Raw genomic sequence first — 13,276 nt, forward strand, 5'->3', positions numbered from 1 at the left:
TAGCCAAATAGCCATGTGAGACCATGTCTTGATGTCGTGACTTCAGCTGCTTACTATATCGCCGTCCTGTCTAAGTTGAAAACTTAGCTAGTGTTGTTTTAACTAACAGAAATTCGGATGTTTTCGTGCTTTCCAAGGTTCTGAAGTGGTATGGTATAACATCCGGACGCACATGTACTACTTGGTTGCTCTTAAGGAGGCAGGTGGAGCAATGGTTTACCCGACTCGACTAGAAGAGCTGAGATCCTTTCGAGCGAGTATGTTACAAACCTCATCTACGCTCCTTCCAAAATTGGTAAAAGTGGTGTTCGTACGACTGGATGAATGACGAAACTGGGTGGTTAGTAGCATCACTTAATTATATCACTAACCCCATCTTGTAAGGAGAATCTGGTCGGCGAGTAGTTATCGTATTGTGAAGTCAAAACCGCGGAATGCTTCCGTACTGACAACATGCTAGGTTGAATGAAGCTAGCATGTTTCAGTCACCTTCTTAATTTGATATCTGCTGTAGAAAAGCACTTTTACGTGAGGGTTAAGTGTAATAGGGGGGGATAAAGCTGGGTGATCAGGGACTTTACATATGTATTGACGCTTCGAAGCTTCCATTCATTGTAGGCTGTTATTTTAAACTACAGGTGGATCCTGCCCTACCGCCGATCCCCTATCGATAACACCCGGTGGAACCTTTTCCCTTAGTGTACAGTCCCGCCTGCAGTTATCTTATCCAAGTACGTACCGCCAAAAAGATTTTGGCGCATTGGTGGGATTGTGGAACGAAATAGCAGCAGCAGCAGCTCGACGACGACGACGACGACACGACACGACTTTGCGCCCGACACAAAAAATACCACACCAATTGGATAAGGCAGCGACAACGGAAGACATCGCTAGCGGGGTTGGAGCGGAAAACACCAAAAAAAAAATGGCGTCTGAAGTCGCAGCCGCAGCCGTCAATGTCGTGCGGCGGGCCGGCAAGGAAATGCACGGCATCGTGGTGTCCGCCGGGCTCATGGACAAGACGGTGAAAGTCAAGCTGGGGGGTCTGCGATGGGAGCCGCGGGTGCAGAAGGTTAGTCTTGCTGACCTTGAACCCCCCCCATATATTATATACTACTCTACCCTCCCTACACCAGCCAACTAACTAACTCTCTTCTTTTCTTTCTCACTGTAATATAGTTCTTCAAAGAACCCCGATTCAAACTAGTCCACGACCCAGCCAACTCCGTCCGCCAAGGCGACGTAATCGCCATCGAGCCCAGCTGGCGCGTCTCCCAGCACGTCCGCCACGTAGTCAAGCACATCATCGCGCCCTACGGCGCCCCCATCGAAGAACGGCCCCCAGTCCCCACCCTCGAAGAGCGCGCCGCCGAACGGGCCGCCAAGCGCGCTGCGAAAGACGAGCGTCGGGCTTTGAGGCGCGAGGAGCAGGCGAGGATTGCGGAGGAGGAGAGGGAGGCGGCGCTGGAGGAGAAGAGGATAAGACTGGAGGAGAGGAAGAAAAGATTGGAGGAGAAGGAGAGGGAGAGACTAAAAGGGGCAGAGACGAGCTTGAGTGATGTCGACTGAAATGAATGAATGTCTTATCGGTCGGAAGAGGGAAGAGGGTTTATGATCTAGGGCGACAAAGCCCAGGCTAGCTGACCAGCTACGACGACCGAACTGCGACTGTGACTGTGACTGCGGAAGATAACTACAGTTCCACACGGTAAACCTGTATATACCGGAATCGCCTATACATGTAACATACCTACATATATGTACAACCACCGTTCAGTACGGCTCTAGTTTACTATCATGTGAAAAGGTGTGAAAAGAAGATGTCAGTCACATCATCGACATAATTCATATTGAACTGAACAGACGGTCTGGTCCCAGACCTAGGTATCGTATGCCAACCCGTCGCTGCCCTCCCCAGAACGCCGATGTTACGTACGCACACAGCCGGTTATTTCGGTTATTTATATCTACCTCTCAAACAGTCCCCCTGATCGCAATGAGTATTGATTTCACCCGCCACGCTCTCCAAATCTCCTTGCCCAGTCCTCGTACTCCCTGAGACCCTCTCTACTAACGCTCGGGCGGATATTGCGAAGACTAGCTTTGAAGTCGGCCAGCTCTATGGGCCGAATCTGGTCCATCGTCATGTGCAGGAGAGCCTCGCCGAGCGCGCGCAGGGGGCCCATTGCTGCGTCCTTTGCCAGCGCTGTGATATCCGAGCCAGAGAAGCCTATATAGATCGATTAGCGCCCTCTTATAAACACAATGTAACTGTTAATTAATATTACCATCTGTTAGGTCTACCAATTCCGCAATATCAGCATCCGTAAGACTATGCTTCTGCTGGCCTAGTAATGTTTTCAACTGGGTAGTCCTGGTTTCTGCCTCGGGCAATGGTATATACTGGCGCCTTACAAACCTCCTCCTTGCTGCTTCGTCGATCGCCCATGGCAGGTTGGTAGCCGCTAGCACGAGGACTCGATTCGGATCGCCTCGCTCCTTATTTGTCCCGCTATTGCTCTCGCGTCCCGCTGCGGCCCGCTGTAGATCGCTCCACTGGATGAGGAATTCGGTCTTGATCCTTCTTGTCGCCTCGTGCTCTCCAGACCCCGACCGTTGTGAGAGAAGCGAGTCTATCTCGTCCACAAATATGATACTTGGTGCCATCATCTTAGCCAATCCAAATAACGCACGTACGAGCTTCTCAGACTCGCCAAGGTATTTACTCGTTAGACTACTCGCCGAGATAGAGAAGAAAGTAGACTTCGACTCTGTCGCGACGGCACGGGCTAGCATCGTCTTCCCCGTCCCTGGAGGTCCAAAAAGTAGCATGCCCCTAGCTGGTTCGCGAAGGCCCATGAATAGGTCCGGTCGTAAAAACGGGTACACCACCGCCTCCCTTAATGCATTTTTTGCAATTTCTAATCCGGCGACATCGCTCCAATGGACCTCATCCCCTTGCACAACGATTTCATTGAATATTGCCTTTGCGGCTGCCTCATCTACACCTGCCGGTAAATTCTTCATTATTTCCTTTCTCGTCTTTTCCCAATCGTCCTTAGTCTTATCCCCTTCTTCGGCAGCTGAAGTTGTCGTGGACCGGTCTTCAGTATCGGACGTTATGAGGGATTCCTTCTGCTTACCCTTAAGCTTCCGGCGGGAAGGGCTCGCCCGAAATTGATCGTCGCTAGACGATGCTTCCTCTCTTTTTCCATCATAATTAGATATTTGCCGGCCGACTCGCTTTCTAGCGCTATTCGGCTCAAACACCTTATCATGGGTCAAGGGTTTTCTCCTTATTGAGCCACTCTTAGAACTTGTTCTAGGGGTGGTTTCCAGAGACTCCAAGACTCGAGAGGTAGTATTATTTCGTTCATCATAACTTAAGCTGCCCGTTTTCCTTGGTGTTGGTCTCCGCTCTGTTCGAATTCCTACAGAACTAGGCTCGTCTCGGTCTTGAATGGTTAGAGCTCCCAAAGCACTCGATGCAGCACCAAGGGCGAGAGAGGATGGAGCAGGAGACGAGTAATCGGCCGAAATTTGCATCGAAGCTTCAGGACTTGGGCGGGATGGTATAGATGTAGAACTGGACGCTTCGGGAGAGACTACCAACCTTCTCGTGTGGCTATCCCAATGTCTTGGAGTTGGTGTAGAACTCTTTCGCCCTTGCTCGTAAGACCGCCGTGCCTCTAAAAGTCTCAATGGACTGGTTGCATCAGCAGATGTTCCCCTCTCGAGGCTACTCCAAGCCAATGTGGCAGCCTTGCTGGCCCCAGGACCTTTGGTTATCTTGGCTGGTGTATGCCGGGATGACCTTGAAGATTTGTCTTGTTTGCTTGTCCGCAGCGTCGTTCGCATCGTGTGCTTTTCCGGACTAGGCGATCTTGACGATCTCTTTCTCTGGGCGGATATACCATAAGGGGGGAGTGAAGGTGGCGTAGCTGCCGAAGATGATAGCTCTTGGTCTAGTATCGCATTACGGAGTCCAGCAACTGCTTGCTCCGATGACTTTCTGGAAGGGAACGACGGTCGTTTGGGGAGTGGTGGCTTGGACAGCTCTGTATACGTTATGGCGGGTATTGTTCCGTCACCAATCCATCCTCTTTCCGGCGTGTTGGTGTTCGACCGTGTGCCCAAGCTTCCTTCGGTGCCGATACTCGATTGTGTAAATTGGAATGTTGGGTCCTCCTCTCGGGATATTCGAAGGGCTTCTAGTAGATCGATTCTCTCTTTACACTGCACCTCCAACTCGCGCAAACTTTCTAGCAAAGCACGTTCTGTCTCGGATTTGGGGGAGTAGATGCCCTGTTTCTTATTCGTTGTGCTCTGCCGTATTTGGTCGAGGGCGTTCCTCCAACATGACATCGCCTCTTTTTCATCCCCCTAGATGTAGAGCAACATAGGTAGTTAGCACGATTAGACATTCGTCGACTGGCGGTGTTAAACAAAGGGGGTCCTGGTCAGCACGTGTACATACCTGGCTCTCATAGTAGACAGCTGTCGAGCACTTTAGATAGGCTTCATCGTATGTTTTTTGGAGACTAGAAACGCTGCTACTGGGCCACATCCTTGTCTTACGCTTGCTTATTTGTTGCTTCGTCTAGAACGAGGGTATGTGGTTCCTTAAACGATGTCGCAGACACATAGGTTGCGGAGAGGGAGGTTTTATGATTGCATAGGATAAGACATCACAAGAGTAACCTTCTAAAGCCATGTAACGGACGCGTAGGAGGTTTGATATTTTTGATATTACAAGCGTAAGTATCTTAGAGCCGGATCCAGAAACGACGTTGAAGATCTTAAAGTCCAGATTCACGGTCCGGGCCTTACATACATATTTTAGAATGACCCAGTGACGTCGCGTCGTGATTCTTAGTGGGGTTTGATGACCCAACCCGGTGTGGCTCAGGCGCTTTATATAGTGGGGCGTCACTAATAGGTACAAGTTACATACACCTATACACTACCTAGATGTACGTACTATCAAACCAGACCCCTTTTCATCTTGGTTCACTAACCTCATCAACTTACAGATCAGATTGAAAAAAGATAAAACTAATCAATCCTCCTCCTCTTCATCCTCATCCCGGGGAAGCTGTAAACCCATCATACCAAGAATGTTACCTGCAGGACCTGCCATTCCGGCTTGGCTCTTGAAGCTTTCTAGCAGATTCTTGGCGAGGTTATAGTCGACATCAACCTCATCCTCACTGCTCTCTTCTTCGTTGTCAACTTTTTGTTCCAGACCAGCTTTCCCTTTCCCCTTAGAACCGTCTCCATCTTTTGCTTCTATTGCTTTCGTTTTTCCGGCCTGAGGATCAAGTTGTAATGCACCATGCTCTTTCAATTCGACTTCCATCTGAGCAGCCAATTGCCTTATGGCATTATCCTCGTCTTCTTCAATAGTAGTACCGTGTGTAGCAACGGATGCTGAGGTCCCAGACACTTTCTCCGAATTCGTAGGCTCCACAGTGGGCAATCCCATCATCTCCCTCATCATCTTCGAAAACTGCTCTTCGTCAAAACTGACTTCTTTATCCTCATCGTCGCTATCTTCCTCCTCATCCGAGATATCATCATCTTCATCCATATCTTCCAATTCAGCACCTTCTACGCCGGCACTTTCGTCGTTCAGGAAAGCCTCAAAACGGGATACGATCTTTTTCAAATCTGCCTGCGCCGAAGGATCGCCAAATTCACCCTTCGGCCGGCTTCGAGGGCCACGGTTTCCTTGCAACTCGTCTTCGAAGTCTTCAAAGTTGATGTCTAGCCAAGATTCGTCGTCCTCTCTGTGCACATCATCCCAAGTTTCGATATCTTCGTTAGTCGGGAGTGCCTGAGCCCCGTCTTCTTCAACATCTTCGAGTAGCATAGCAAATTCACGCGCAAGACGATTATCTTTTGTGTCTGCGTTAGTAGCAAGCATCTCGAAGCCGCTTGTTACCTTCATGCCCATTTCTAAACTCGCTAAACTCTTTTGCTTATCATCTGCGTTAGAAATATGCTTCTCGGCAGCTTCAAATGCAGCGCTCCATATCGGAGGCGGCGAGAAACGCTGGGACTTGAGCTGTGCGAAAAGTATCTTTGTGAATTTTATACTGACGGTCACAAGGTCCTCGGGTGGGAAATGTATCTTCGCAGAAGGTGATGTGAGAGGTTTCATTGCAACTGGGTCTCGAAGGTAAAACGCCTCGATAGCAGGGGCAATAGTGGAAGGCTTTTCGTGCAATATATAAGCGAGCTTTCTAGGTATCGTAACCAGCGAACGGTGTATTGAATCTGTGATTTGACCAGGGTACTTCTCCAACCTGTAGAAAGCTTCGGCTTCGACGAATGCAGAATGCACTAGGGAGTTGGGATTCGACTTGATATATCGAACAGCTTCGGTTAAGGATAACGGTCGCTTCACTCCCGAACTTGCAGCTAGGGGAAGTAGATGAAGGTTTCCACCGTGGATCCATGATCGATTGCTATCTATCTCCGGGCTTAACCATTTTGGTAAGACGTTAGCTGCCTCGACAAGCAGAAATTCGCCATCATCGTCGAAGATTCTGACCCAAAGATTGGGAAAAGATTTGGTCAATTCTCGAAGTAGGTAGACTATGAGCCATTCATCCTCAACCGAGTCTCCGTAGTCTGTGGTCCCATGCAGGTAGACCAGATCCTGATCTCTTTCGATACGTAGTTGAAAGGAATCTCGTTGCCATATGTATTCCTTAGCAATGCTATCGCAGAGCTGTGTAGCTGCTTTTCGGATATTTTCAAGCTCCGAGAGAAGGTTGCGCGATTCAAGTTTACTGTCGATAACGAATAATAAATATTCCACACAATTTTCTGGTAGTCCCCTGGGGAACTCGTTGAACCCTCCCTCGGAGAATCCAATATTACCTTCAGAATCCATCGACCGAGACTTAGTAGGTACCAAGTGCGAGAAGATAGAGTAGACTATCTCAATATGGTAACTCTTAGAAATGATAGAAAATTTGTGGTTAAATGCCCCAGAAGCATATAGTGTTCAGATGGCCAATAGGGATAGAAGTGACAAAGAGTCAAGTCGATAGGTGAGCTTTGTAATGAGAGTTATACTGGTCGATAATGCTAGGCTGATGTTAGTGACGTTAGGATATAATCATAGAAAATATGTGGGTAGAACTTGTTTAGATTCACATACGTTATTTAAAAAAAAATTTGTTGAGCATTATGAAGCATCCTTCTTAATTAGTATAATAATAACTTTAGTGAATAATCGCTCTAACCCTTTTCTCTCTCTTTAGTTTGAAGCCATCTTGATACATGCTGATACAAGCACCTACCTAAGGTTAGGTAACATCTGAGGTAGTTCAGTACCTCATTAGTTAGCAAGGTTTTCGTTAAACCCCTGCTATTTGAAGAAACTAAAGGCAGGTGGGGCAGGTTCCTTACGAGGTACATAGTACGGATTACGTACATATATATAGTGGGCACGTTACCAGGGTTCGCGCCTGACAACCGCGTCTCAATTGTCGCGTCAGGTTCTTTACGAAATTCGATTAATTGCATTTACATACTAGTCCATTCCGTTTGAGTCTCTCCCCGTTTGACCATATACCCCTTTCCCCCGTTGACCGTTACCCACAATGACCTACCCTTTCTGACAATAGCAATTGTCTTACCCCGGAGGATTCGGCCTTCTTCTATGTAAAATCTAAGACGAGCCCCTCAATTCAGTTAGCATAGCCAACCTATAAAGCAAACGAAACAGTCATGGCCCCCGCATCTACGAAGCGCTCTCGCGGCGCTGCATTCGACGGAGATGAAGAAGATGGAGTTACTATTGCCCAAGCTAGTTCTAGTCTGAGAAGTGAATCCGTGAGTAGACAATCCCATTCCATGATGTAAGTACACCCCGACGAATTGCGATCTAACATCTTGTATACAGCACCGAAAGAAGATGCGAACCTCAAATGCCGGTCCAAGTAGAAAATCAGCTTGGACGCCTCATCAAGAAAGTACTTCTAGCTCTGATGAGGACGAAGCGATGCAGGAGCCCGAAGAGCATCCGAGCCCACCAGCTGCAACGCAGTACGAGATGATGCGCGATGCCGGCTTTAGACATCTTGAGAATACCGATTTAGATGATCAGCGAGCAACACAACGTCTAAAGAGCCGTCCTCATATACTTGGCGAAAACCAGGTAGCCCTCAATGCTATCATCGAAAGCATCACCTGCTTCAACTTCATGTGCCACACAAGACTGCATGTCGAACTCGGACCTCTGCTCAACTTCATAGTGGGAGAGAACGGAAGCGGCAAGAGCGCTATCCTAACAGCAATAACGCTATGCTTAGGCGGTAAAGCTAGCGCGACGAATCGTGGCGGAAGTCTACGGAGTTTCGTTAAGGAGGGTCAAGAGAATGCCGTTCTAATCGTCAAGATCAAGAACCAAGGTCCCGATGCGTATAAGCCGGAGCATTACGGGGAGTCTATAATTGTGGAACGACATTTCAGCAAATCTGGTGCGAGCGGGTTCAAGCTGAAATCATCTACCAATCGGATTATATCGACCAAGAAAGGCGATGTAGATGATGTCGTTGAGTACTACTGCCTTCAAGTCGATAACCCTCTTAATGTACTCTCTCAAGATAATGCACGCCAATTCCTTAATGCTGCTTCCCCTGCCGCCAAGTACAAATACTTCGTCCAGGGTACCCAGCTAGAGCAACTCGACCAGGATTACCAACTTCTTCAAGAAACGCTTGAAGCAAATGAGACAAGACTTATAGCGTTCCAGGATAATATCACGTTTCTCAAAGAAAAGAGCGAAAAGGCTGTAAAACTGAGAGACGCACTCACAAAGAGTGCGGAGATGCGAAGGCAATCCAAGGTTTACTCGAACCAGTTGGCGTGGGCCCAAGTCATGGAACAGGAGGCTATTCTACAGCAGAAAGAGGACGCCATACTGGCATCTCAAGAAGATATTCGCCGAATGGAAGTGACGATTGAAGAGAAGACAGGAATCCTCGAAAATATCGACGATAAAGTCCGAGAAGCTAGTGAAGCCTTGGACTTACTTCGCCAGGAAGAAGGTCAATTCAAGGAGAAAGAAGAAGAAGCCAAGGCAAACTATGAACGTGCAAGGCAATCGATCGAGACAACCCATACGCAAGAGAGGGACATCCATCAGCAACTCAACAATGCTTCCCAGAAGGTCAAGGAATACGAGAGGAAGATCCATGAAGAAGAGCGGCGTCTAGAGGAAGTAAACGGTGGCGTCCTTGCCGAGAAGCAAAAAGAACTAGACGACGCAAAACGTGCCGTGGAAGATATCAGAGAATCGCAGAAGACCCATGCCGAACGCAACTCTAGTCTCTTCAACGAACGTGACGAGGCCCAGAGGAAAGCACAAGAGTCTGAAGACTTGGTCGGACAGAAGCGGCAGGAAGTTTCAGCTGCCGAATCTCGGATACGCATTCTATCCCAAAACCGCAGCGACCCGTTTGCAGGTTTCGAACCGCAAGTGCCCCAGCTTCTACGGCTCATCGAGAGTGACAACGGGTTTTCGCAGAAGCCTATTGGCCCTATGGGCACCTATGTTCAGTTAACTAAGCCCAAGTGGTCGTCGATTCTTGAGAAGATATTCGGAGCAAGTCTTAACGGGTTCGTCGTTACAAGCAAAGCCGACCACGCCCGGTTATTCTCACATATGGAGAGACTGAAACTCCGAAATTGTCCCATCTTCATAGGTTCAAGGACTGTGATTAGTAACTTAAGGGAGCCTGATAGGAACTTTGATACGATATTAAGGGTATTGAAAATCGACGACCCGCGCGTAAGAGATCAACTGGTCATCAACCACCACATTGAGCAGACTATCTTGATCGAACAACGAGAAGAAGCACAGCGCGTCATGTTTGACGGACAACTACCGGAGAATGTCGCAGCGTGTTTATCCTTTCACGACAAGAAAAGGGGCCACGGCCTACGACTTTCGAGACGCGGTCAGAGCATAGCTACCACCCCGGTTGCGCCTAGCAATGATCAAAAGCCTCGTATGAAGACCGAGGATGTAGAGTCACAGATCAATTACTTCAAAGAATCCCTTGAGCAGCTTAGGGCGGAGTATCGGGAGTTGGAGATTTCCAGAAGGTCCTCCCAGCAAGCGGTCCAGCGTTGCGTCCAGGCTATTTCTCAGCACAAGAGGCAAGAAAACGGGTTCGAGAAAGACTTGCGCAACGCCCAAGCTCGAGTTACTCACATCGAAGAAGAGCTCGACAAGTTTGAAGGCGTCGACAACAAACTACAAGGATACAGGAATGACCTCCAAGAAGCTATGAGTCAGAAGGACCACTACGGCAATCAGTATGGTGAGCTAGCCATGCAGAAGCGGGAGATGAATAAGGAGGTAGAGGGTATGAAAGAAGAATTCAACAAGGTTAAATTAGCCTATCGGGACTACAAAGCCAGAATCACCAAGGCTGAAGATAAAGTTAAGAGGTTCGAGGAGACTCGGCGCGTAGCCCTGGTCGAAAAGAATCAAGCTTACGAAAATCTTGACGTGGCGAAGGAGGGCAAAGCCGACGCAGAAAGGTCCAAGAAAAGACAAGAGGAATTGGTTGCCGATTATATACGACAGGCGAGTGATGTCGCCGCCGAGCGTGCTTACATACCTGAAGGGGAAACTGTCCGAAGCATCGAACGCAAATTTGAGTCCATCAAGGAGCAGCTAAGGAAGATCCGCAGTCAGCTCGGCGCATCAGATGAGGAAATTCAGAATCGTGCCTCGCAAGCAATCCAGGAATACCGAGAGGCCAAGAGAAACCACAAGAACCTCACTTCGCTTGTGGACGAGCTGAAGAAGGCGCTGATGGATCGACTACGCAAGTGGAGGACATTCCAGCGTCTTATCTCTGCACATGCCCGATGCAACTTCAACTACCTTCTTAGCGAGCGTGGCTTCAGAGGCGAGCTCTTTCTCGACCACAAGGCCAAGAGGCTTCGAGTTCAAGTCGAGCCGGATGAGACGAGGAAGAGTAGCGCAGGTCGAAATACGAAAACTCTATCTGGTGGAGAGAAATCGTTCTCATCCATATGTCTTCTTCTTGCCATCTGGGACGCAATGGGATCTCCCTTACGATGTCTCGACGAGTTTGACGTTTTCATGGACAACGTCAACCGTGCTATTAGCACAAACATGCTGGTAAGTTCCTACGTCTCTGTGAGTGACATCATCTTGCTAATTAATGCCGCAGATTACCACCGCTCGTCGCTCCGTCGGCAAGCAATTCATTCTCATCACCCCTAATGCTATCGAGGGCCGTGCAAAGATTGACAAGGATGTCAAAATTATCAGGCAAGTCCTCATTCTTCAATTATCACCATGGCATGTACTAGATACTAGAACTAACAGTATACCAGGCTCACGGATCCACGACAACGGCTTCTCGCTGACCATTAATATAACTCGGTCTATCATTACGGCTATAGGAGTTTCGTGTAGGGTTAGCACAGCATCCATCCGGCGGCTAAGGGCATTCGGTGGTCGTGTCTCAGGGAATCATGGTGTTAGAGCGTTTTTGAGGTAACTTCAGGCCCTCGTGCCGGCATGGTATTAGGAGGGAAGGAAAAAAGTAAAGGTCCGGACGTAAACTAGTGTTGGCTTCATTGCCTTTTCGAGTATATTGTACAAATAGAGCCGAGCTGTTCAATATAGATTACGCATATATCTGCGACTTGACTACCGCTGTAGTCTTGATCTCATTTTGTAGACGCCACCTGCCTGTAACCGTTACCAATAGTAATTATGTAGAATACATACCGGGTTTCTCTATCGAGTACGCCTTCAGACTTCTGCCCTCCCACAGGCTAGTAAGCCCGCCCGGAAATACTCAGACTTCCTCAACTCAACTTAGTTATCCCAACTTATCTTATATTCTAACACCCTTACTCCTCAACACATTCACACCCGCAGACGCCGTAAACCCAACCCACTGGGCGACGCTGCCTAGGGCACCGCCCACGGTGCTCGTCTCGTCGAGGCGCCGCTGTAAAAAGGCCCGCGTCTCGCCGTACCCCGGGGACCGGTCGTTGGTCATGAATAGCTCGGACGAGGCGTAGATGACGGAGAGAGTGCCGCGCTTCGTGTACCAGGATGGGTCGACTGATGTGTCGCCGGAGAGGAAGTAGATCTCGTCGGCGAGGAGGGCGAGTTCGTGGAGGGAGGAGGGGATGTGGGAGGGTTGGGCCATTAGGGCTAGGGCCTGGAGGAAGGGGAGTTAGTATAGATGTCATAGGTTTGAGCAGAGAAGACTAGACTAGACTAGACTAGACTGACCTCCTGCCACCGATGATTAACCTCCGAATTCGATACCAATCTCTCCCACGTCAATCTCTCCACCTTCTCGGGCACCTTCAACAACTCCCCTTGCTCCCCCTCGCTACCGAAAATGGCCTTGGCCCACGGCGCCAGCGCCTCCCGTTTTGTTACTAGGTGGTACCGGATCAGGCTATACGGTCCCTCGGGCACGACGTTCGTGCTGATGTCCGGGTACCCGGCGTCGCGGGCGCCGAGGGCTAGGGCGTGCTGGGTGAAGCCGTGCTCGGGGACGTGCTTGTAGGCGGAGGAGAGGATGGCGCGCTCGGCGGTGCTGAAGGTGCTGGGGGGTGGTGGGTGGTCGTAGGAGTGGTAGTGGCGGGGGAGGATGGGGGTAGTAGTGCGGGTGCGGGTGCGGGTGGTTTGGCGTAGGAGGGTTGTTGCCAGGCGTGTTGGGGCCCGTGATGGGGCCATGGTTTAATCTCTAATCTCTAAGGTATGCTAGCCGAGTTTATATGTTTCAATTGGTTGGCTAATTTGACCCAATGGACTAGAAGTCAGATCGTGAAGCTCGGATGTAAGTGACGATCTTTTTTACTATGTAGAGACGAGATTTGTTAAATCGCTCCGGCTCCAGCTGTCACGGACCGTTCGGGCTGGCCCGCAAAGCTTTGACCCGGACATATCCCGACTTCTCGGGGGACAGAAACTTGGTGGTGGATCCCCTGGCAACAACATGGATAAATAGTGTAAATCTAAGTCCCCACATGGCTCTTCTTTATGTACCATGGTACCGACTACAGTCTACATATGAGATGCTACTATGTAGGTAATACATACAAATTCCAGTTCCAACAAGGTACCTACTTGATTACCTCGGTACTTAGACCTCAAAAGGGCAAAGGGATAAAGGAAAAGGGAATACGGATATTCTAGACCTAATACGGAATTTTTGAAGATTTTTTTGGTTTTGTTTTGCTTTTTCCC

The 13,276-nt window shown here is 49.1% G+C and overlaps 5 protein-coding genes across 5 annotated transcripts; 2 read left to right on the forward strand and 3 right to left on the reverse strand.

The window, feature by feature from the left end:
- The first annotated feature begins 627 nt into the window (after window positions 1-627).
- Window positions 628-1,730, forward strand: F4817DRAFT_195221 (nucleic acid-binding protein). Its single transcript, XM_049298503.1, has 2 exons — window positions 628-1,072; window positions 1,180-1,730. The coding sequence occupies exons 1-2, from the start codon at window positions 926-928 to the stop codon at window positions 1,567-1,569; spliced, it is 537 nt and encodes a 178-aa protein (XP_049156669.1). The 5' UTR covers window positions 628-925; the 3' UTR covers window positions 1,570-1,730.
- A 93-nt stretch (window positions 1,731-1,823) lies between these two features.
- On the reverse strand, window positions 1,824-4,850 carry F4817DRAFT_345062 (AAA-domain-containing protein). The gene is made up of 3 exons (XM_049304217.1): window positions 4,478-4,850; window positions 2,289-4,383; window positions 1,824-2,230 (listed from the first exon to the last, which is right to left on the reverse strand). The coding sequence occupies exons 1-3, from the start codon at window positions 4,565-4,567 to the stop codon at window positions 2,010-2,012; spliced, it is 2,406 nt and encodes an 801-aa protein (XP_049156670.1). The 5' UTR covers window positions 4,568-4,850; the 3' UTR covers window positions 1,824-2,009.
- An 18-nt stretch (window positions 4,851-4,868) lies between these two features.
- Window positions 4,869-7,400, reverse strand: F4817DRAFT_345064 (SGT1-domain-containing protein). Its single transcript, XM_049304218.1, has 2 exons — window positions 7,172-7,400; window positions 4,869-7,098 (listed from the first exon to the last, which is right to left on the reverse strand). Exon 2 carries the CDS (start codon window positions 6,899-6,901, stop codon window positions 5,060-5,062), a length of 1,842 nt encoding a protein of 613 aa, XP_049156671.1. The 5' UTR covers window positions 6,902-7,098; window positions 7,172-7,400; the 3' UTR covers window positions 4,869-5,059.
- Window positions 7,401-7,654: 254 nt separating this feature from the next.
- On the forward strand, window positions 7,655-11,865 carry F4817DRAFT_195322 (P-loop containing nucleoside triphosphate hydrolase protein). The gene is made up of 4 exons (XM_049298505.1): window positions 7,655-7,848; window positions 7,919-11,176; window positions 11,229-11,329; window positions 11,395-11,865. The coding sequence occupies exons 1-4, from the start codon at window positions 7,744-7,746 to the stop codon at window positions 11,432-11,434; spliced, it is 3,504 nt and encodes a 1,167-aa protein (XP_049156672.1). The 5' UTR covers window positions 7,655-7,743; the 3' UTR covers window positions 11,435-11,865.
- On the reverse strand, window positions 11,593-12,928 carry F4817DRAFT_195348 (ubiquinone biosynthesis protein COQ9). Its single transcript, XM_049298506.1, has 2 exons — window positions 12,311-12,928; window positions 11,593-12,236 (listed from the first exon to the last, which is right to left on the reverse strand). The coding sequence occupies exons 1-2, from the start codon at window positions 12,761-12,763 to the stop codon at window positions 11,904-11,906; spliced, it is 786 nt and encodes a 261-aa protein (XP_049156673.1). The 5' UTR covers window positions 12,764-12,928; the 3' UTR covers window positions 11,593-11,903.
- Window positions 12,929-13,276: the final 348 nt, after the last annotated feature.

Source organism: Daldinia loculata (genome assembly GCF_022478755.1).
Source record: "Daldinia loculata strain CBS 113971 unplaced genomic scaffold F4817scaffold_44, whole genome shotgun sequence".
Taxonomy (NCBI): domain Eukaryota; kingdom Fungi; phylum Ascomycota; class Sordariomycetes; order Xylariales; family Hypoxylaceae; genus Daldinia; species Daldinia loculata.

Excerpts from the sequence above, each read along its gene's own strand:
- F4817DRAFT_195221 (XM_049298503.1), top strand. The coding sequence starts at position 926 with ATGGCGTCTGAAGTCGCAGCCGCAGCCGTCAATGTCGTGCGGCGGGCC. Across the intron at positions 1,073-1,179 it reads GGGAGCCGCGGGTGCAGAAG|TTCTTCAAAGAACCCCGATT; the intron begins GTTAGTCTTGCT and ends ACTGTAATATAG.
- F4817DRAFT_345062 (XM_049304217.1), bottom strand. The coding sequence starts at position 4,567 with ATGTGGCCCAGTAGCAGCGTTTCTAGTCTCCAAAAAACATACGATGAA. Across the intron at positions 4,384-4,477 it reads CTGTCTACTATGAGAGCCAG|GGGGATGAAAAAGAGGCGAT; the intron begins GTATGTACACGT and ends CTCTACATCTAG. Across the intron at positions 2,231-2,288 it reads ATTGGTAGACCTAACAGATG|GCTTCTCTGGCTCGGATATC; the intron begins GTAATATTAATT and ends CGATCTATATAG.
- F4817DRAFT_345064 (XM_049304218.1), bottom strand. The coding sequence starts at position 6,901 with ATGGATTCTGAAGGTAATATTGGATTCTCCGAGGGAGGGTTCAACGAG.
- F4817DRAFT_195322 (XM_049298505.1), top strand. The coding sequence starts at position 7,744 with ATGGCCCCCGCATCTACGAAGCGCTCTCGCGGCGCTGCATTCGACGGA. Across the intron at positions 11,177-11,228 it reads CTATTAGCACAAACATGCTG|ATTACCACCGCTCGTCGCTC; the intron begins GTAAGTTCCTAC and ends TTAATGCCGCAG. Across the intron at positions 11,330-11,394 it reads AAGGATGTCAAAATTATCAG|GCTCACGGATCCACGACAAC; the intron begins GCAAGTCCTCAT and ends ACAGTATACCAG.
- F4817DRAFT_195348 (XM_049298506.1), bottom strand. The coding sequence starts at position 12,763 with ATGGCCCCATCACGGGCCCCAACACGCCTGGCAACAACCCTCCTACGC. Across the intron at positions 12,237-12,310 it reads TTAATCATCGGTGGCAGGAG|GCCCTAGCCCTAATGGCCCA; the intron begins GTCAGTCTAGTC and ends CCCTTCCTCCAG.